The 23,453-nt window shown below is 45.1% G+C and overlaps 1 protein-coding gene across 14 annotated transcripts in view; it reads left to right on the forward strand.

Annotated features, from left to right (window-relative positions):
• LOC141735678 (putative global transcription activator SNF2L2) overlaps window positions 1–23,453 on the forward strand; it is a 208,845-nt gene that overhangs the window by 80,354 nt on the left and 105,038 nt on the right. For 10 of the 14 annotated variants that reach the window (XR_012584808.1, XM_074568726.1, XM_074568722.1 and 7 more), the window contains 3 exons: window positions 8,138–8,245; window positions 16,381–16,467; window positions 17,885–17,931. Coding sequence is in view for 13 of the 14 variants with exons in the window: in XM_074568726.1 (XP_074424827.1) it covers window positions 8,138–8,245; window positions 16,381–16,467; window positions 17,885–17,931 (242 nt within the window). In the remaining variant the exon portion in view is untranslated. Of the gene's footprint in view, window positions 1–8,137; window positions 8,246–9,903; window positions 9,995–16,380; window positions 16,468–17,884; window positions 17,932–23,453 lie in introns of those variants that run through there. The other 4 variants (XM_074568727.1, XM_074568735.1, XM_074568734.1 and 1 more) reach the window with 3 other exon arrangements.

Below are 23,453 nucleotides of genomic sequence, written 5' to 3' on the forward strand. Positions count from 1 at the left end.
ATAACCAAAAATTAAAACTGAAGGCAGATTGGGGGGACATTTGATACATAAACCTGCTGGTTTAAAACCATAACAAAAGTTATTTTTACATGTGAGTTGTGAGGTTGTGTTTACATTGAATGAATGAAGACTTCTTTATCTGCATTTAAAAAAAAAAAAAGACTTCTAATTAAAGACTTAAAAATTTAGACTTATGAAGATTGTTGCTCTTTTGACCTTCTGTCCCCCTCCCAAATGTCATATTCACAATAGTCATCTATGTAGCATTTATTTGAGCTTGAAACATAGATCTGAAAATGTCTGACATTCTACCAGGAAAATCTCATTACTGAAATTTTTATTGCATTTCAGATTTCTACCAATTAGAGCCACTGTATTTGATAGAACAATTAAGAGTCATGGGAGAAAAAGGATTTATAAGTTGCATATGCACTGTTACTTAGTGGAGCACTTCTTTCATTTCTGTCCCCCTGTTTTCAAAACAAAGCATTTCTGACTTGAAGCATCAGACCTTTTGGCAGAAGTCTGTTGGTGACAGTTTTAACTGCTCTGACAGGCCCCTGATAAAGATGCTAAGTGGATGTTCCTGTTTCTTACCTGTGAGCTCTTCCTGTCATTCTGAGATGAAAATAACCTATTGATTTTTTAGTCATAAAATCATATAGGTTGGAAAGAACCTCTGGAGGTCTCAAATACAACCTCCTGTTCAGAGCAGGTCACTCAGGACCTTGTCTAGTTGAGTTTTGAATATCTCCAAGGATGGAAATCCCACAACCTCTCTGGGTTCCTGTTCTAGTGTTTGACCACCCTCAAGGGGAAACTTTTTCTTTATATCTAATCAGAATTTCTCACTTTCCACCTTGTGACCATTGCCACTTGTCCTTGTGCTGAACGTTTCCAAGCAGAGTCTGGTCCATTAGGTAGTTAAAGAAAGCAATAAGGTCTCCTGAGCTTTCTCTTCTCCAGGCTGAACAAGTCCAGCTTTGGTGGCCCTCTGCTGGGCTTGCTCCAGTATGTCCATGTCTGTTGTGTAGTGGGGAGACAAAAGCTGGGCACAGCGCTCCAGATGTGGCCTCACCAGTGCTCAATTGAGGGAAAGGATTGCTTTCCTTGACTTGGTGGCTGCACTTTTGCTAATAAAGCCCAGGATGCTGTTGATCATCTTTGCTGAAAGGGCACACTGCTGGCTCATGTTCAACTTTTTGTCCACCAGAACTCCAAGGTCCTTCTCTGCAAAGCTGCTTCCTAGACAGTTGCCCCCCAGAGTTTACTGGCATTATTCCATCCCCAATGCAGGACTTGGAATTTCCCTTTGTTGAACTTCATGAGGCTTCTGTCGGCCCATTTCTCTAGCCTGTACAAATCCCTCTGATGTGCATACTGAGCACTCCCCCCTCCTCCAATTTGATGTCATCCACAAACTTGCTGAGAGTGCACTCTCTCCCATCATCCAGGTCTTTCATAAAGACATTAAACAGTATTGGCCAAGTATTGACCCTTAAGGGACTAAGGGACACCACTGATAACTGGTTGCAAGTTGGACTCCTACTGAGAAGCAGTACTGGATTTGTACCCTTTGAGCCTGGTAATCCAACCAAATTTCCACCCACTTTATTGTCCACTTATCCAGTCCATATCTAACTAGCTTGGTTATAAGAATACTATGGAAGACCATGTCGAAGACCTTACTAAAATCAAGGTAAATAAGATCCACTGCTCTCCCCTTTACATAGCCAGTCATCTCATCATAGAGGGCAATCAGTCAGGCATGATTTCCCCTTGATAAATTATTCTGTCTGTTGCCAGTCACCTTCTTGTCCTTCATGTACTTGGAAATGTCTTTAAGAAGGTTTTGTTCTGTAAGCTTCACAGAGACGGTGGTGAGGTTGACTGGCCCGTAGTTCCCTGGATTCCTTTTCTTGCCTTTCTTGAAAATGGCTGTGACATTTGCTTTTACCAGACATTCAGAACCTCCCCCGATCAACATGACCTTTCAAAGATGATAGTGATCTCAAAATGACATCAGCCAACTCCTTTTGCTGCCTTAGATGAATCCCACCTGCTCCTATGGACTTGTATATGTCATAGAATCACAGAATCACAGAATTGTAGGGGTTGGAAGGGACCTTTGGAGATCATCTAGTCCAACCCCCCTGCCAGAGCAGGGTCACCTAGAGCAGGCTGGACAGGAATGCATCCAGGCGGGTTTTGAATATCTCCAGAGAAGGAGACTCCACCACCTCTCTGGGCAGCCTGTGCCAGGGCTCTGCCACCCTCAAAGTAAAGAAGTTTTTCCTCATGTTTAGATGGAACTTCCTGTGTTCCAGCATGTGTCCGTTGCCCCTTGTCCTGTCACCAGGCACCACTGAGAAGAGTCTGCCCCCATCCTCTTGACACCTGCCCTTTAGATATTTATAGGCATTGATGAGCTCCCCTCTCAGTCTTCTCCAAGCTAAACAGATCCAGGTCTCTCAGCCTTTCCTCATAAGAGAGGTGCTCCAGTCCCTTGATCATCTTTGTAGCCCTCCGCTGGACTCTCTCCAGTAGTTCCCTGTCCTTCTTGAACCGGGGAGCCCAGAACTGGACACAGTACTCCAGATGCGGCCTCACCAGGGCAGAGTAGAGGGGGAGGATGACCTCCCTTGACCTGCTGGCCACACTCTTTTTAATGCAGCCCAGGAGACCATTGGCCTGTTTGGTCACAAGGGCACATTGCTGACTCATGGTCATCCTGTTGTCCCCCAGGACTCCCAGGTCTCTTTCTGCAGAGCTGCTCTCCAGCAGGTCAGCCCCCAGCCTGTCCTGGTACATGGGGTTATTCCTCCCCAGGTGCAAGACCCTACACCTGCCCTTATTGAGCTTCATCAGGTTCCTCCTCTCCGCCCAACTCTCCAGCCTGTCCAGGTCTTCCTGTATGATGGCACAGCCTTCTGGTGTGTCAGCGTCTCCTCCCAGCTTTGTGTCATCGGCAAACTTGCTGAGGGTGCCCTCTATCCCCTCATCCAGGTCATTGAAGTATATATATATATGAGTATATTGAAGAGGACTGGACCCAGTACTGACCCCTGGGGAACACCACTAGTTACAGGCCTCCAAATGGATTCTGCACCACTGATCACAACCCTCTGAGCTCTGCCATTCAGCCAGTTCTCAGTCCACCTCACTGTCCACTCATCCAACCCACACTTCCTAAGCTTACCTATGAGGATGTTATGGGAGACAGTGTCAAAAGCCTTGCTGAAGTCAAGGTAGACAACATCCACTGCCCTCCCCTCATCCACCCAGCCAGTCATGCCATCATAGAAGGCTATCAGATTAGTCAGACATGATTTCCCCTTGGTGAATCCATGCTGACTTCTCCTGATGACCTTTTTTTCTGCTACGTGCTTAGAGATGAGGCCCAGAACGAGCTGTTCCATCACCTTTCCAGGGATGGAGGTGAGGTTGACTGGCCTGTAGTTCCCCGGGTCCTCCTTCTTGCCCTTTTTGAAGACTGGAGTGACATTGGCTTTCCTCCAGTCCTCAGGCACCTCGCCTGTTCTCCAGGACCTTTCAAAGATGATGGAGAGCAGCTTTGCAATAACATCCACCAGCTCCCTCAGCACTCTCGGGTGCATCCCATCAGGGCCCGTGGATTTGTGGGTGTCAAGTTCACCCAAATGATCTCTAACCTGATCCTCCTTGATCAAGGGAGAGTCTGCCTTACTGCAGGCTCTCTCTCCTACCTCCAGGGTCTGGGGTTCCTGAGGGATGGCCTTAGCAGTAAAGAATGAAGCAAAGGTGGCATTCAGTAACTCCGCCTTCTCCGCATCCTCCATCACCAGGGCACCCACCCCATTCAGCAGTGGGCCCACATTTTCCCTAGTCTTCCTTTTACTGCTGATGTACTTGAAGAAGCCCTTCTTGTTGTCCTTGCCAGATTTAATTCCAAGTGGGCCCTAGCCTTCCTCGTTGCATCCCTGCATACTCTGACAGCGCTCCTTTTTCCACCTTCTGTAAACTTCCTTCTTCCATTTGAGTTTTTCCAGAAGTTCCCTGCTCATCCATGCAGGTTTCCTGCCTCCTTTGCCTGATTTCTTGCTCCTAGGGATGCACCGATCTTGAGCTTGGAGGAAGTGGTGCTTAAATATTAACCAGGTCTCTTGCACCCCCCTTCCTTCTAGGGCCTTAGCCCATGGGATTCTTCCAAGTAGGTCTTTGAAGAGGACAGTCAGCTCTCTTGAAGTTTGGGGTTGTAATTCTACTTTTTGCCCTGCTTCTTCCACGCAGGATCCTGAACTCCACCGTCTCATGGTCACTGCAGCCAAGGCTGCCCCCGACCTTCACATCCCCAACCAGTCCTTCTTTGTTTGTCAGTACAAGGTCCAGCAGAGCACTTCTCGTCATTGGTTCCTCCACCGCCTGTGTCAAAAAGTTATCATCAATACACTGGAGGAGCCTCCTGGACAGTACATGCCTGGCTGTGTAGCCTTCCCAGCAGATATCAGGGTGGTTGAAGTTTCCCATGAGAACCAGGGCCTGTGATTGTGAGGCTACCTTCAGCTGTCTGTAGAAGGCCTCATCGACTTCCTCTTCCTGATCCAGCGGTCTGTAGTAAACACCCACAGCAGTGTCTCCCATATTAGCCTGCCCCTTAATTCTTACCCATAAGCTCTCAACACGTTCTTTGTCCACCCCTAGGCAGAGCTCGCTACATTCCGCTTGCTCTCTCACATAGAGAGCAACTCCACCACCCCACCTTGCTGGCCTGTCTTTCCTAAGAAGTACATAGCCATCCATGACAGCATTCCAGTCATGCGAGCTATCCCACCATGTCTCTGTAATTGCAATGAGATCATGGCCCTGCGACCGCACACAGATCTCCAGCTCTTCCTGCTTATTCCCCATGCTGCGTGCATTGACGTACAGGCATTTCAGAGAGGCTGTTGAGCATGTAGGTTTCCCTAGAGGGGTGCAAAAGGATCCAGCATAGCCATTCACACCCTTGAGCTGGTTGGCCTTCTGGATCTCATCTTGGGAATCAGCTAAGGAACAATTGTCCCTGCTGTGGCTGGCCTGGCTTACTCCCCAGTTGGCTAAATTGGCTTGAGCATTGCCACCCTGGACCCCACCCCCCAAGTCCTTCAGTTTAAAGCCCTCTTCACCAAGTTGGCTGGCCTGATGCCAAAGATTCCCTTGCCCCTTCTAGACAGGTGGATCCTATCCCTCTCTAACAGGCCATAATCATCAAAGAACATCCCATTGCCATAAAAGCCAAACCCCTCACAATGGCACCAGCCACATAGCCAGGAGCTGATATGCATTATCCATCCATTTCTGGCTGCTCCCTTTCCTCTGACTGGTAAAATGGAGGAAAAGATGACTTGGGCACCAATTTTTTTCACTTGCACCCCTGGGGCTTTATAGTCTTCCTTGATTCTGTCCAGGTTCTGGCTTGCAGTGTCCTTCATGCCCACATGAAAGAGTAACAATGGGTAGTAGTCTGTGTTCTTGACAAGTTGTGGCACCCTGGTTTAAGTGGTATCGAACTGTATCTTCCTCTACTATGAGTAATGCTTCAATCCTCCAGACTCTGCCACTAGGCTCAGGGACCTGTGAGGCTTGAGGACAAGCCTTATCAGTGAAAACTGAAGCAAAAAAAGGCACTGAGTACATCAGTCATTCCTGTGTCCTTTGGCACTAGGTCCCTTGCCCCATTGAGCAATGGGCCTCTGTTTTCCTTAGCCTTCCTTTTACTGCCATTGTACCTTGAGTGATACCTTGCCAATGCTCTTGAGTGAGCTCTCACGGCAAGTGCAGGGCAGCCAAGGGATCAGGGCCAGCCAGCATGGGTTTAGGAAAGGGAGGTCCTGCTTAACCAACCTGATCTCCTTCTATGACCATGTGACCCGCCTTCTGGACGCGGGGAAGGCTGTGGACGTTGTCTATCTGGACTTTGGTAAGGCCTTTGACACCGTCCCCCACAGCATTCTCCTGGAGAAGCTGGCGAATCATGGCACAGACAAGCGTACTCTTCGCTGGGTTAAAAACCGGCTGGATGGCCGTGCCCAGAGAGTTGGGATTAATGGGGTGAAATCCTCTTGGCGGCCGGTCACCAGTGGTGTCCCTCAGGGCTCAGTTTTGGGGCCGGTTTTGTTTAATATCTTTATCAATGATCTGGATGAGGGGACTGAGTGCACCCTCAGTAAGTTTGCAGATGACACCAAGCTAGGTGGGAGTGTCGATCTGCTTGAGGGTAGGAAGGCTCTACAGAGGGACCTGGACAGGCTGGATCGATGGGCCAAGGCCAACTGTGTGAGGTTTAATAAGGCCAAGTGCCGGGTCCTGCATTTTGGTCACAACAACCCCAAGCAACACTACAGGCTTGGGGAAGAGTGGCTGGAAAGCTGCCCAGCAGAAAAGGACCTGGGGGTGCTGGTGGACGGCCAGCTTGACATGAGCCAGCAGTGTGCCCAGGGGGCCAAGAAGGCCAACAGCATTCTGGCTTGTATCAGGAACAGCGTGGCCAGCAGGGGCAGGGGAGTGATGGTGCCTCTGTACTCGGCACTGGTGAGGCCTCACCTCGAGTGCTGTGTTCAGTTCTGGGCCCCTCTGTACAAGAGGGACATTGAAGTGCTGGAGCATGTCCAGAGGAGAGCTACCAGGCTGGAGAGGGGTCTGGAGACCAGGGCATATGAGGAGAGGCCGAGGGAGCTGGGCATGTTTAGCTTGGAGAAGAGGAGGCTGAGGGGAGACCTCGTTGCCCTCCACAACTACCTGAAAGGAGGGTGGAGAGAGGTGGGTGGTGGCCTCTTCTCCCAGGTGAATAATGACAGGACCAGAGGAAATGGTCTGAAGCTGCGGCAGGGGAGGTTTAGGTTAGATATCAGGAAGAATGACTTTACTGAACGAGTGGTCAGGCGCTGGAACAGCTGCCCAGGGAGGGGGTTGAGTCACCATCCCTAGAGGTGTTTAAGAAATGTCTAGATGTGGCACTTCAGGGCATGCTCTAGTGGCAGAGACTGTAGGTTGGTTGGTTGGAATCGATGATCTCGAAGGTCCTTTCCAATTATGAAGATTCTATGATTCTATGATTCTATACCTGTAGAAGCCCTTCTTGTTGCCCTTCATATCCTTCTCTAGTTCCAATTTGAGCTGAGTTTAGGCTTTCCGTACTTCATCCCTGCACTCCTGGGCACTGTCTCTATATTCCTTTCAGGTTGCCCATGTTCTATGTGCTTTCTTTTTGCATTTGAGCTCAGTCATGTGTTCCCTGTTCATCCATGCTGGCCTTATGCCATGCTTGCTTGACTTCTTCCATGTCATAAATGTTAAATATAACTGTTAACTTCCACAAGTTTATTTATGAAACATTAAGCATCTTGCTCTTTTTTCTCTTACTCATTTCTTGCATTTATTTGTCACTATTATTCTGGTTTCATTATGTGACTATTTTCGTTTTAGCCTAGGTATTAAAGACAGTGAAGTATACAAGCCTGGCAGTTGAAAAAATGTGTGTTAAATTGGTACATGAAAACTTATCTTGTGTTACTGGATTTAAGGGTTGTGTGCAGTCAAAACATTCTGAAACTAACTTATTTTAACAAGAAGTCAAAATTAATTTGGTGTTCATCCTCCACTTCATTAGTTTCCCTTTTTTTAGTAGATATTAAGAAACAAAATAGCACATTTCCATCCCCACATTGGTAAGTAGAATGCTACTTAGGACTGTAGGTGATGTTATTTATTTTGTGCCACATTGTGGCAGCTGTGATTAATGCTTTGCAGATATAATAATTTTCACAGGTTATTAGCCATTCAGTCTTTTGACAGTTGGTTAAAATTATAAGAAGAGAGAAACAGGAAATAATAATTCCTTTTTTGTATGTTTGGTAAAACAGTACTGAATCTACAGTCATGCCTTTAGAATCTATGTGTCTTGTAGTAATCATAAATCCCACAGTTAATCTTTTCAGATAGTCATTATTATGCTTGCAAGTGGATTGTAACTTGTTTAAAGGTGCTGTTATGATGAGGATCAAAGAAATATAGTTTTTATTTGTTTAGTAGGGCAAGGTCTTGGAATTAAAATCATACTGAAATGATTATATCTTGGTAAAACTTGACACTGTATTTGTTAATTGTGTTTTTACACCAGGTTGAATATGTAATCAAATGTGACATGTCAGCTCTTCAGAAGGTTCTGTACCGTCACATGCAAGCCAAGGGAATCCTTCTCACAGATGGGTCTGAGAAAGACAAGAAGGTACAAAGGGGAAACTAGAACACTTACGGAACAATAGATCATGATCACGTGTTAACAACATGACTTTTTTTTTTTTAAAAAAAGAATAAGTAGGTTCTTACCACAGATATCTTTGAAGAAAGAAATCTTATTTAGACATGTTTGTGTTTTAAAAGACAGTAGTTTGTGCTCTCCATTCATAAGGTAAAAATATGCTGAGTTAAATCCAATAAAAAACCTGACTAATTGGGATTGTGGCAGCACTGACTACTACTTGGGTGTTTGTTGGAGTGGGAGATGGACCCGGAGTAACGATGGAGTCTCAATATGAGTATGATCGTTCTCCCTTTATTCAAGTTTTCACAGAGTATATAGAGACAGGCAATAAGAGCACGCGCTAGCGGCAGCTATATGATTGGCTTACAGTCTCTGTTCACGCGCTGTCCATGCAGTTCATTCACAGATCAGGTTGGTTACAAGAATTCACATAGTAAATTGCTTAGTCATTAGCACAACATGTTTTCTACCTTCTCAGTTCCCGTTTTTCCCATGTACTAATTCCATCTTCTACCACCTGTTTTGCCCTTAATCTAATCTCTCACAGTAGGGAGGCTGGCTCACATGGCCATTTTCTCTCAGACACATTCCTACAATACCCCCTTTTTCTTCTTGAGCCAGCCAGACCTTATGCATGGCATTTTCTATCATGTCAGTCACTTTGCGGAGAACACACGAGGCTGCCATAACCAATAATAATATAACCAACAGTAGCATGAGCCCTTGTTTTAATAAGTCTGATAACCATCCCGTTATACCCCATGGGCTTAACCAATCATCGAAACCATTTTTGACCACTTTTAATTTGGACATGTTATCCTTCAGCTCCCGTAACTGCTTATGAATGGATGATGAGTGGTCGGAAAGGTTCATACAACACACACCTTCAAAATCTTCACATCCGTGACCCTGAGCTAACAGCAAAAATCAATAGCCGCTCGATTTTGCAACGTAGCATGCCGAATGCTATCAGCATCAGTAAGCAAGCTAGATAGGATTTCAGTTGTAAGGTTTATCTGTTTACTTGCCCAACACCCTGTCTTATTCAACTTATTTAATGCCGTCGCTGTTCCTAGCGAAGGAAGAATACTTAGCCCTATTCTTTGTCCGAGATTCGGGAATGTTCTATGGTGGTCACAGGATGGAGTGAAGGCATGAACTGTTCTCTTGGCTCTGTGGTTACTGTGTGCTCTGCTCACTGTGTCCTTGGCCGTACGCAGGCCTCTGCTCGTAGATCTGCCCCATCTCCCCCTTTTTTGTTTAACACCGGACCATTTATTAACAAGGTCGCCATGACTTGTGCTTCTACTCGTCGTGACGCTCTTAGCAGGTTATATACTAAACACAATTAAAAACAGAATCAAAAAGAACCCTGCTAAGGCAATAAATACCCAGATTCCTAAATTTAGCCCAGAAAGCCAATTTCTTTGGATTTACCCACGAGAAATCCTTTTGTAATATTTCAAATACATTGCGGTTCATTAAGTCTTGAATCTTTAGTATTTGAGCTTTTAGCTGATCATATAAAGGACGAATATTTCTTTTTTTTACAACGACATGTCAAATTGTGATAACCAAGGGTCAAGGTCATCCTTTTTGATGGGGACATGTATGTGGCTTGGATCCATTCCAGAAAGCTGGTGACAGCACAAACGACCCTGGAAAAACAATCGCGGTACCATTTCAATCATCATAGTTACTGGTTTTGAAAAGGTATGTGGCAAAAATACCCACTCTAACGCAGTCAGGCTCTTTGCGAGTGCATCATCCCACTGTCCTATCAGGGCATAAAGTTGAAATTCTTGTAGGAAGGTGTTCAATGTGTCTTGCAGCAGTAGTAGACTGTATCTTATCTTGCAACATGCTGTAATGCCTTCGGAGCTGTTGGGGTTAATGAGCATAGAACTTATCGGGGGGGCGGGGGCAGACACAGTGCTTCAGGGCATCCCCTGTACCTTCAAAGTGTGCTCATGTCTCTCTCCCCCTCTCTGACCCGAGACAGCCCTCCTATATCCTGCACTGGATTGAGTGGAGAAGTACAGGCTAGAGTCGCTGCACGCATGGCCAGCGCATGCAGCGAGTCCCACCAGACTCTCCTGCACTGGATCGAGTAGAAAAGTACAGGCCAGAGTCGCTGCACACGTGGCCAGTGCATGCAGCGAGTCTCACCAAACTCATGATCCAGCTTTGCCAACAGCGGCTGTCTGATACGTGACTACATTGTTGTAATCCCTTCTTGTTATCTTCTTCTGTGAAGGTCGGGTTCTCATGGATACACACAAAGTTTTTACAGCAACATATTCTACAACTCGTACAAGGGTACGATGCAAAGCGGCATCTACAGCTGATCGTATAATGCTTATTAAACACGGCAAACAGCATACTAAACATAACAGACAAATTCCTTCCACACAGGCAATGAGTATAATTTGCTTCAACCAACCCCACCCCCAAGTCCTTCCAGCAAAGAGATTTCACCCAGTGGTCTCCACAAGTTGCTGGTTCGGTCGGTGCAGTTCCTGCAACTGGGCATGGATGGATTTGGAGTGGTCACTTAGATTCATACAATACAGTCCTTTAAAATCTTGACAACCATGTCTGTGAGCTGAAAGCAAAAAATCAGTAGCAGCTCTGTTTTGCAGCGTCGCATATCGAATACTGTCTACATCTAGCAATAACTCAGACATAGCGGTACTAGTAGCATTGTTAAACTTAGCCTTGGCAGCAAGAGAGTCCTTGTTATCACGAATCCTTGGCAGCAAAAGAGTCCTTGTTAGCTAGAGCACATGCGGACTCCCTGTTCTTGCTGGTACTGTGCTTTGATCTTCTTCTACAACAGGCCAAGGTTCTCAAGCAGCTGGATAAGGTGTCTGTGAGTCCATTACAGGCTTATGTCATCCAAATGTTTTTCTTGCCAGCACCCGAGGCTGAATAACAATTGGTGTGATATATGTGTTTTCCAGCACCCAGGTGCGAGTCCCTTGAGTGTATTTACAGTCCTCCTCGCCGATCTTCCGTTGCTTTCCCATATTCCACCCCCTTGCTCAAGAGACCGCTTCTGCTGGGGTTCATTTTAGTCTCGCAGGGTATAACACAGAGCAATCTACTAAGGCATGCAATAACATAGACACATAGAGGAAAAAACCAAAACCATATCTCTCTGGTACTGCTTTGAATCAGGTGTCCTATTTCTCTTTTTCTGATGCTTTCTCGTAATGCTTATGGCATACTTTTGTGCTAACGTGGCACATTTCCCATCTAATTGTTCCTGTTTGGGTTTTTTTTTTTCATTTTTTTCTTTTTTTTCTTTCTCTTTTTTTTCTTTTTTTCTCTTTTTTTTTTTTATTTTTCCCCATCACTTACGACTGACATAAAAGTCTGCCTTTGCAACAAGAGCTCAGTTTCTCATTTTTCCTTAAGTTTCTCATTTTCCTACAGAGCATCCTATAGATTTTGGCTCAACTCCTTTTCCCGATCAACCATGATCTTATAGACAAACAACAAACAACCAGTGATACGCCCTCCACGGGCGAGCCATTCCCGAGAGTGTAAACGTGTCGGCTTGTGAAAACTCCCCCAATATTTCAGGACTTCCATCGGTTCTACAGCCCATCCTGGTGTATCTACCTGGGGCGCGCTCGCCTTACGTCTAAACACTGTGTATATACAAACTCCTTCACTTGACGGAGTGTCAGCCCTAGATGCATACGAGAACAGTACCACACCGGGCAGAACACCTGCTCAAGGGGAGTCACCTAACGACACTGCACACAACAAAAAGCAAACGGTAGCACACATGCTGATCAGCAGGTATAAGCTGGCGCCCACACACACTTACACAGCAGACATACAAAACCAGCACTTCTATCTCAGGGAGACGACTGGGGAGGGGGCGAGGCGGGCAATGGCAGGAGCAAACAGCTCCGGCTCTGTCCTTCTCTGCTGACATTCTGCCTCCTCCATCGGCCTCAGGTGGAGCAGAGGGGATCAGCAGGGGATCGTCCCAGACCTTCGGACCTGGCCTGTTCGATCCCCCTCCCGTGGGTTGTAATGCTGCAAAAGCCCCGGCTGCCGTGGCTCGCTCCGCCTTCATATCTTTTAAGGTCGATAACACCAACCGCCATGTCGTCGCTAACGGTGATGCCTCTTTGTCTCCTTTACTTATCACTTCCCACAGTTTTTTCCCAACAGCCTCCCATATTTCTGGTTTAAAAGCTGTCTGGGGCTCTGGTGCGAATCCGTTCTCTCTGCACCAGGTTAACAACCTTCGGAGCATACGCTCATCGTATTTCACCCCTCTCTTAGAGAGGATATGCAGGAGAAGTCTTAATATTGTCCCTTCTTCTTTTGTTACTTGTTGCCCCATCTCCTGCCCCGGCTTAATCAGTTTGAGCAACAGTTTCGCTGGTGTTTCAATCCCTCTCTTAGAGAGGATCCCAGCGAGTAGCGTGGCCGCAGCTTCTGTTTCCATAGCTGCGCCTGGGAGGTGAGGAGCGACCTCACGCCATTGTCTGCTCCCGCTGATGCGCCCAAGCAGCACGTCTCCCAGCCGAAGTTTCCCACTCCCCTCCTCTAGCTGCTTACCGCAGTCTCGGAGAACTCAGTCGCGCTGAACCATCCTCTGCTACCAGATGTCGGAGTGGGAGACGGACCCGGAGTAACGATGGAGTCTCAATATGAGTATGATCGTTCTCCCTTTATTCAAGTTTTCACAGAGTATATAGAGACAGGCAATAAGAGCGCGCGCTAGCGGCAGCTATATGATTGGCTTACAGTCTCTGTTCACGCGCTGTCCATGCAGTTCATTCACAGATCAGGTTGGTTACAAGAATTCGCATAGTCAATTGCTTAGTCATTAGCACAACATGTTTTCTACCTTCTCAGTTCCCGTTTTTCCCATGTACTAATTCCATCTTCTACCACCTGTTTTGCCCTTAATCTAATCTCTCATAGTAGGGAGGCTGGCTCACATGGCCATTTTCTCTCAGACACATTCCTACAGGTGTTCATCTTTTCTCTCAGAGCCATTATTAAGCACAAATCTTGTTTTGGCCAGCTAGGTTATGAGTGCCTCTGTTCATACATACATATAACATCTGTTCATGTAAAAAGGTGTTAAAAGAAAAATAAGATGCAAAGTCATGTAGTCATACATTAGAATATGCCAAAATAAATGTTGACTTTTCTATCTTAGGACTTTGGCACATGGTCAAGTTATTGTAGAGAAGACAAGTAGCCATGCATCAGCTTGTCTGTAAACACATATTTTACATTGCACTAGATGTGAGGTAGGTTGGATTTACTGTGAGATTTCTCAGAGTAAGATCATCTAGGCACTTAACACAGAGCAACAAATGTGAGCCAGCAATGTGCCCTTGTGGCAAAGAGGGCCAATGGTATCCTGGGCTGCCTTAATAGGAGTGTTGCCAGCAGGCTGAGGGAGCTGATCCTTCCTCTCTATTCAGCACTGGTGAGGCCACACCTGGAGTCCTGTGTCCAGTTCTGGGCTCTCCAGTACAAGAGAGACATGGACGTACTGGAGAGAGTCCAGTGAAGGGTCACAAAGATGATGAATGGACTGGAGCCTCTCTCCTATGAGGAAAGGCTGAGAGAGCTGGGACTGTTCAGTCTGGAGAAGAGAAGGCTCAGGGGGATCTTATCAATGTATATAAATAGCTGCAGGGAGGGTGCAAAGAAGATGGAGCCAGGCTCTTTTCAGTGGTGCTCAGTGACAGGGCAAGAGGCAATGGGCACAAGCCAAAACACAGGAGATTCTGTGTGAACATCAGAAAACATTTTTTACTGTGAGAGTGACTGTGCACTGGAATAAGTTGCCCAGAGAGGTTGTGGAGTCACCCTCCCTGGAGATATTCAAAAGATGTTTGTAGTCCTTGACAACCTGCTCTAGGTGGCCCTGCTTGAGCAGGGGGGTTGGACCAGATGACCTCCTGAGGTCCCTTCCAACCTCAACCATTCTGTGATTCTGAGCAGCTGGTGTGTAACAGCTTGTGTGTGCACCAGTCCCATGTATTGGCCCCATTATATGTGTTTTCATGATACAATATGATTGCATACTATTTTTCCACCTGCCTCCTGTCAATTTCATTGTAACAATGGATGATATTTTTGTTCAATATCTTATTTTGGTCAATATCTTATTTGGTGTGGTCTGATGTGTTATTTACTGTTGAGTATTCAAACCCTGCTCTAAAACCAAAGTTAGTCCTTTCCTCATAGGATCTTCTATGACAGTCATCTCTATATAGGTTCTGAGTACTTTGCAAACATCGGTTTACTTTCTTTTGTTGCATTTTTAATTTAATTTTTCAGCTACCATTTTTTAAGCCTTAGAAAATGTCATTTGACACATTTACATCCAAAGGAGGTCATCAGAATGATTGGAAGTTTAGAAGCACTACAGAGACCTATGCTAGAGGTTTGAGTTACTTGAATAACTGATAGTAGTTGTCTTTTACAATGCAACATTTGATGTGGTTTAATACATATTTGATGACAGAACAGCAGTGAGACTGGGGAGTCTTCAATTTGCTCTAAAATCTGGAGAGAGGGTACTTGAATGGATGTTGTCCCTCCTGCTCATCCCCCTGTTGCTGACCTGACTGTGATGCCTTTTACCATAACCACTTTGACTGGTCCATGTCCAGTCTATTTTCTTCCTCATCTCAACGTCTTCTGCTAGTTCAGTTCTCTGTGCCTAACTAGGCCCAGTTTCCTGGCACAGCCATTCCTGTTGCCCTTCCTCCAACTCAAGATTTGTGTGCAGTCACCTTACTCAACTAAACAGAGATCAGCTATCTCTATGCCCTCATTCCCTGTTCCCAGTGCACCTCAGTAGGTTTATGTCCACCTCAGTGTTGCCTATCTTACATCCTGTTCCTTGTTCTAACTTCCCCCACCCCCCCAATTTCATTTTGCATCCCAGCCTTCTGCTTACCTCTCTGGTTTCTCTTGTTCACTAGTTCAGAATCTTCTCTCTGCCTTTTCTTCCATGCTTCCCTGCCCAGCACTTTGCCTTAAGCAGTTCTAATTGCCTCTGCTGTCCTCTAGCTTTCTAGTCTCTTTGGCCAGAACATTGCAATCTGAACTCTCTTATACTCATAGGTCCAATTTTTACCTGTCCTCCAACTTTTTTCTTTTCTGTAAGTAATTAATCAGGTTCTCTTATTTATGCTTCCTGTGCCAGCAAGAGGTGGTGGTCATTGAGAACTCTTGGCTTTGAAGATCCAATAACTATGGCTTTAGGGAAAACTCTCTTATTCTGCATCTCTGGCTTGCAATCTGCTCAAACTAGAGAGAATTCATTAGTATGCAAAGCTCTAGTAAACATTTCATAAACAAATGCAAACTGCAGTTTGGAACAAATTGAGATAGACTTTCAAGGGTTCAGCAGTAGACTTTGACATGTGGACTACCCCCAATCAAATGTCAGTTCCCTTCCAGAGATGAATTTAAAAGAATATAAAATGATCACATAATGTAATTTTTCCTAATCTCACTCTTGGAAATGTCTGAATTGTTTTGGCTGAGATATTTTAAAATAATTTCACCTGAATGACATAGGGAGTTTGGAAATTGTACCAACTTCATTAACAGTTTCACAAAGTTATAGCAAATCAAAATGGGACCTTAAAGTGAGAAGTGTTAGTCAGTCTTAATACAGTGTTACCAAATGTATTAATCAGTGATAATTAGATTGTAACCATCCCAGTTTACTGGAACACCTGTTAATATTTTACTGTTTACAATTTACATGGTTTCATAAATAAGCAGTATAAATAAGCAGTAAGTGCTTATTGTGACTGCTATAGACAGATATGAGATGTAGTACACTTTCCAGGTTACTTGGAAGTCTTTGATCTCCTTGTCTTTTTGGATCATCCTCATGATATTTTAATTTGAGCAGCCAGATAACTGCACCTTATTTCATAGCTTCAAATATTTTTTTTTCATGGTGATATAGTGTTCTGCTTTGGGGTAGAAATATTTTTATGTCTCCTTTTGAAACTGAGTTTCAAAAGTTTCATTAACAAGCTAGGAAACGGGTTTCATAATATGATTTGTGTTGTTTGCTTCCCTAGGGAAAAGGTGGGGCAAAAACTCTTATGAACACAATCATGCAATTGAGAAAGATATGCAATCACCCGTATATGTTTCAACATATTGAGGTAAGTCTGTCATGTTTGATTTTCGGGGCCTCTTTTATTCAGGTGGCTAACATAGTCAAAAACTGCTAGTGTGGGAGGGAACACCTTTGGCAACAACACTTGTGCTGAAAAGAACACATTTGAGAAACACTCATTACGTTCCTCTGTATAAGTGAAGAAATGGAGCAGTCACCAGATTTTTATCTGCAGCCTTAAATTCACTTTTACAGAATTTGTTCTTTTTGAGGCACTAACTTTAAAAAATATAGTTTTCTGAGTTTAAGATATTCCATATCAACTTGCCACTACCTGTGCTTAAAACAAAGCTAAATTTTAAAATAGAGATATCATTTTAAAATGCCATATAGTAGAACATATATGTCCTGGTTTCAGCTGGGATAGAGTTAACTTTCTTCCTAGTAGCTGGTATAGTGCTGTGTTTTAGATTTAGTATGAGAATGATGTTGATAACACACAAATGTTTTTAGTTGTTGCTAAGCAGTCAAGGACTTTTTCAGCTTCCCATAGAAGCTGAGAGGGAGCATAGACAGGACAACTGACCCAAGCTGGCCAAAGGAATATTCTATACCATAGATGTCATGCTCAGTATATAAATGGGGGTTGGCCAGGGGGCAGGAATCGGCAATTGCTGCTCGGGAACAGGCTGGGCATCGGTCAGCGGGTGGTGAGCAATTGCATTGTGCATCACTTGTTTTGTATGTTCTTTTATCATTATTATTGTTATTATTTTATCTTCCTTTGCTGTCCTATTAAACTGTTTTTATTTCAACCCATGAATTTTACTTTTTTTCCCCGATTGTCTCCCCCATCCCACTGGTGGGGGGGGGGGGGGGGGAAGTGAGCGAGCGGTTGCATGGTGTTTGGCTGCCTGCTGAGTTAAACTACGACAATATAGTAGAACCTTGTTATCTAGCAGACTGCTAATCCTTTAGAATATCTATCAAAAATTGCCCCCCTCCATACCCCTCCTTTTTTTCAGCAAAGATTTGTTTACTGTATAGCATTTCTCATTACTGAGCTAAAGCTAACTAAAATGTAGCTACAATATACAATGAAATCAACAAGTATCTCCTGTGGTGTATTATTGTGGTTTTTATTGTTTGCTCACTTGCTCACTCATGAAATTCAGTATTTTTGCAAACGGGTCTCCCAATAATCAGTGCAAATTAATTAGGTCCTACTGTATTTATAATCTGGTAAAAGGCATACAAAGGGAAAGTATTCCTACAAGCCATGCATTTTAAAGAAAGCAGTAGCAGGAAAATAGTAGAGTACTTGTGCCACAAGGCAAATTCTAACAGTATGAGTGTAATGGGACCCAAACCCCATTCATATAATTTCTTGATATAGGGATGCATAATTTTGGCCACTGTATAGATTGTGTCTAATATTCTGTTTATTGCTTATAATTCTGCAGGAATCCTTTGCTGAACATTTAGGCTACTCAAATGGTGTCATCAATGGGTAAATCTTTATCTTCTTCATATATGCTGCAATGAAACTATTGTATCATATTTTGTTTCCAAAACCTATATGATCTCAAAAACTAAGCAGTTTCTAAGATAAATCTAATTAGCTATAGAAATAACGTGCTTTAGAATGAACCTAACCAGCTTAAAACTCTTCCCATAGCCCCCAGCCTAAGGGACTGCTTCTTACTTCAAGGGATGTTTCCTCTCCAAAATGGCAGTTTAAAGTTGCTTTTATAGCTGGATGGTAATTAGAATCTTCTGGACTCCAGTCTTGTCCTTGACTGATGGTGAAGCCCTGCTGAGTGACTAATGTCAAAGCAAGAAAGTTTTTATCTGATTTAAAGTAGTCTTGTGCTTTGAAGAGAAGCATTCAGCTAAAGCAGAAAATGGTTAGGAGAATTTTGAAGATGGATTTCCATTATTTTCATTAACATCATACCAAGATATAGGATCCTTTCTTTCACAAAACTTCCAGTCCTTGGACAATGACTGAACATGGTAGAAATGATTCCTGGTTCTTCAGAAAGCTTTTATTCCTGTTGTAACAAGAGTCTTTTTTTCTTTTTTCTTTCCCATCACATAAGGAAGAATTGTGGTGGTCACATGCAGGATTCTTGTTTATTTATTGATAACTGTACACTAGTCCTTGCTAAATTAGGGACAAGATTGACACCTTTGCCCAACTTGCAATGCCATGAGACATAATGTCACACGGAGAAGACAAGGGGCAGCGGGTACAAGTTGCACTGGGAGAGGTTTCATCTCAACATAAGAAAGAAATTTTTTACAGTAAGAACAATCATTCATTGAAACAATCTCTCCAGGGATGTGGTAGAGTTCCCATCACTGGAGGTTTTCAAGATGCAATTGGACAGGGCACTAGATAATCTCATTTAGGCTCCCTTTCCCATGAAAGGTTGGACCAGATGATCTTTTAAGGTCCCTTCCAACCTGGGCTGTTCTATGATTCTATGATTATCAAAACTTCCTTACAGAGGTCCCTGATGTTTCCATATCTGTGTTTTATTATTATTTGTTACAGTACCATTTCTCAGTTTTAATTTATCTCCTCTTTCTTTTTATTCCCTTTCAAATATTAGCAAACATTCTCTAACGTAAAGCATTTAAATTCCTCTGTTATTATGGCTCGTTAAAGTATTAGGCTAGGAATGATTTCCAGTTAGCCTTAATCTACCTCTGATTTTATGGGGGGTATGTTTTATTATTACACTTGCAATTAGATTATTGGCATCTGTCCACTCAAAGTTTTTGTCAACAATTTAAATGAACCTTGTCGTAACAAAATTTTAAGTTTACTACTAAACTACTACTATTTTGCTTTTCAAAAACTTTCTGTGTAACCTTTAACCCAATTCTTATAATCCAGCAACATATTATATTTACATAAAATGCTTAAAGTGATACTTCAGTGATACTTGTACCCAGTTCTTAATTGTTCAAAGGCTATGCCAGTAATTTCCATAAAGAACTATTAGACTTGAAAGATCTCTTGACAGCAAGTCCTGGCTCCTTGGCTTACAGATTCTCTTGACATGTACATTTTTGATAAAGACCACGTTAAAAAAGGTTAGAATCATAGAATAATTTAGGTTGGAAGAGAACTCTGGAGGTCACCTGGTCTAACCCCTACACAAAGCAGAATCACAGAATCACAGGATGGTTCGGGTTGGAAGGGACCTTAAAGATCATCTAGTTCCAACCTCCCTGCCATGGGCAGGGACACCTCCCGCTAGACCAGGCTGCTCAAAGCCCCATCCAGCCTGGCCTTGAACACTTCCAGGGATGGGGCATCCACAACTTCCCTGGGCAACCTGTTCCAGTGCCTCACCACCCTCACAGTAAAGAATTTCTTCCTAATATCTAATCTAAATCTCCCCTCCTTCAGTTTGAGGCCGTTACCCCGTGTCCTACCATAACACTCCCTGATAAAGAGTCCCTCCCCATCCTTCCTGTAGGCCCCCTTTAGGTACTGGAAGGCTGCTATAAGGTCTCCCCGGAGCCTTCTCTTCTCCAGGCTGAACAACCCCAACTCTCTCAGCCTGTCCTCATAGGAGAGGGGCTCCAGCCCTCTGATCATCTTTGTGGCCCTCCGCTGGACCCATTCCAACAGGTCCATGTCCTTCCTGTGCTGAGGACTCCAGAGCTGGACACAGTACTCCAGGTGGGATTTCACGAGAGCAGAGTAGAGGGGCAGAATCACCTCCCTCGATCTGCTGGCCACGCTGCTTTTGATGCAGCCCAGGATGCGGTTGGCTTTCTGGGCTACAAGTGCGCATTGCTGGCTCATGTTGAGCTTCTTGTCCACCAGCACCCCCAAGTCCTCCTCAGGGCTGCTCTCAAGCCATTCTCTGCCCAGCCTGTATTTGTGCCTGGGATTGCCATGACCCAGGTGCGGGACCTTGCACTTGGCCTGGTTGAACTTCATGAGGTTCGTACAGGCCCACCTCTCCAGCCTGTCCAGGTCCCTCTGGATGGCATCCCTTCCCTCCAGCGTGTTGACCGTGCCACACAGATTGATGTCATCGGCAAACTTGCTGAGGGTGCACTCGATCTCACTGTCCATGTTGCCGACAAAGATGTTAAACAGCGCCGGTCCCAGTACTGACCCCTGAGGAATGCCACTTGTCACCGGTTTCCATAGCAGGTCAGGTTGCTCAAGGACTTGTCCAGTCAAGTCTTGAACACCTCCAACAGATTATACAGATTATACAGTCTCACTGAGCAACCAGTTCTAGCATTTGACCACCTTCATGGTAAAAAATATTTTTCCTAATATCTTATCAGAATTTCCCATGTTCCAACTTGTATCCATTGCCTCTTGTCCTATTACTGTGCAGCTCTGAGAAAAGTCTTCACTGTATCCTCCCATTAGGCTGTTGTAGACAAGCAATAAGGTTTCTCTGAGCCTTCTCTTATCTAGACTGAACAAATACAGCTCTCTCAACCTTTTCTTCTATGTCATGTGCTCCAGTCCTCTGAGCATCTTGGTGGCCCACCTCTGGACTTGCTCCAGTATGTCACTATCAATGCACAGCAATGATGATGAAAAAAGAGACGGAAAAGATCTTCTCCAACACCCTACAGAAGCAAGAGCCTGAATTCCCACTTGCACAGAAAGACCAACCAGAGTCTGTACTCATTGGTGTGGCAAATGGAGACTCCCATGATGGCAAAGGCTAGAAGCTTGTGATTTCTGGCAACAGGAGGAAAGCTCCTGCTCCACCTGCAGATCTGCAACTACAGAATAGGTGCAGTGCCCTGATAGCAGATGAGGGACTGGAAGCTCTGTCTGAGGAAACATTGGGGACAGCTGAGACTGAACCACGCAGCAGCATCAGGAGGAAGCGGCAAGTGGTAGTAGTGGATGACTCCCTCCTGCAGGGGACAGAAACCCCCATCTACTCTCTAGGGAGGTTTGCTGCTTGCTGGGGGCTCGGATCTGGAACTGAGAGACTGTTGATGCTTGTCTGGCCCTCAGAGTATTACCCTCTGCTGCTCTTCCACGTGTGCACTGATGATACTGCCATGGGAAAACTTTCAGTATATTGAGAATGACTACATGAATCTGGGGATGAGGGTCAAAGGTATGGGGGCCCAGGTGGTTTTCTGCTTGACCCTACTGATGAAGGGGAAGGGCTTGAGGAGGAGTAGATGGATCCTGGGGATCAACAACTGTCAGCACAGCTGGTGTTGCTGATAGAGATGTGGCTTTAATGACCCTAGGACCTTCTGAGAATAAAGGACTGATAGGGAAAGACAGGATCCACCTGACCAAGTGGGGCAAAAACATCTTTGCCAACTGGCTGGCCAACCTGGTGAGGAGAGCTTTAAACTAGGAATGACAGGGGATGGAGAGGACAACCCACAGTCAAGTGAGAAAGTGGTGGACTGGCTTGGTAAGCAGAGGGTGCAAGGTGATGTGGACAGGAGAGACCTCAAAATGAACAAAGTAGGACACAAGGGAGCCCACCCCAAGTGTATGCACACAAATAAGGAAGTGCCAGGTGGACAATATTGTGGGGGAAGCTCTCACCCTTTTCCTGGGAAATCAGCATGACTGCATGCCTCTCTGAAGTGCCTGTACACTAATGCATGCAGCATGGGGATCAAACAGGAAGAATTAGAGGTCTGTGTGCAGTTGCAGGGCTATGATCTCATTGGGATCACAGAGATGTGCTGGGATAGCTCACATGACTGGAGTGCTGCCATAGATGGATACAAGCTCTTTAGGAAGGGCAGGCTAGGAAGGCAAGGAGGGGAAACTGTCCTTTATATGAGACAGCAGCTGGAATGCATGTAGCTCTGCCTAGGGATGGATGATGTACCAGCCAGGAGCTTATGGTTTAGGAGTAGAGGGCAGACCAATATGGGTGACATTGTGGTGGGCATCTGCTATAGACCACCTGATCAGGAAGAAGTAGATGAGGCCTTCTTCATACAATTGGAAGAAGCTTCATATTTGCAGGCCCTGGTTCTCATGGGGAACTTTAACCACCCTGATATCTGCTGGAAGGACAAGACAGTAGGGCATAAGCAATCCAGGAGGTTTATGGAGTATTTTGGTGATCACTTCCTGACACAAGTGATCAAGGGGCCAATGAGGGGAGGCACTCGGCTGGACCCGAATACCTCCAAACAAGGAAGGACCGGTTGGGGCAGTCTTGACTGTAGTGACCATGAGATGGTGGAGTTCAGGATCCTGAGAGGAGGGAAGAAGGCAAATAGCAGGATCATAGCCCTAGACTTCAGGAAAGCAGACTTTGGCTTTGTCAGGGATCTGCTTGGAAGAATCCCATGAGAGACAGTACTAGAAAGCAGAGGGGGTCCAGGAGAGCTGGCTGATATTCAGGGATCGCCTTCTCCCAGCTCAAGAATGGTCCATCCCAACATGCAGCAAGTCAAGCACAGGTGTCAGGAAGTATGGATGCACAAGGAGCTCCTGAGTAAATTCAAACATAAAATGGAAGCATACAGGAGGTAGAAGCAGGGAAAGGTGACCCAGGAGGAATACAGAGACACTGTCCAAGCATACAGGGATGTGGTTAGGAAAGCCGAAGCCCATCTAGATTTGAATCTGGAGAAGGATGGGAGGGGCAACAAGAAAGGCTTCTGCAGGTATATCAACAGGAAAAGGCTGTTGTCCAGCTGGAGGCCAGTCACTAGTGGTGTCCCCTAGGGGTCAATACTGAGGCCCATACTGTTTAACCTCTTCTTTTCTGATGTGGATCTTGGGACAGAGTGCACTCTCAGCAAGTCTGCAGATGATAGAGAATTGGGAGGAGTGGCTGATACACCAGGTGGTTGTGCTGACATTCAGAGGGACCTCAATGAAGGGAAATGCCGTGTCCTGCACCTGGTATGGGATAAACCTATGCACCAGTACAGGCTGGGGGCTGAGCAGCTGGAAAGAAGCTCTGCAGAAAAGGACCTGAGGGTCCTGGTGGACAAGAATCTGACCATAAAGATAGTTCAAGGCAGTTATAAGTGTATACA

The sequence above is a fragment of the Larus michahellis genome, chromosome W (genome assembly GCF_964199755.1).
Source record: "Larus michahellis chromosome W, bLarMic1.1, whole genome shotgun sequence".
Classification (NCBI taxonomy): domain Eukaryota; kingdom Metazoa; phylum Chordata; class Aves; order Charadriiformes; family Laridae; genus Larus; species Larus michahellis.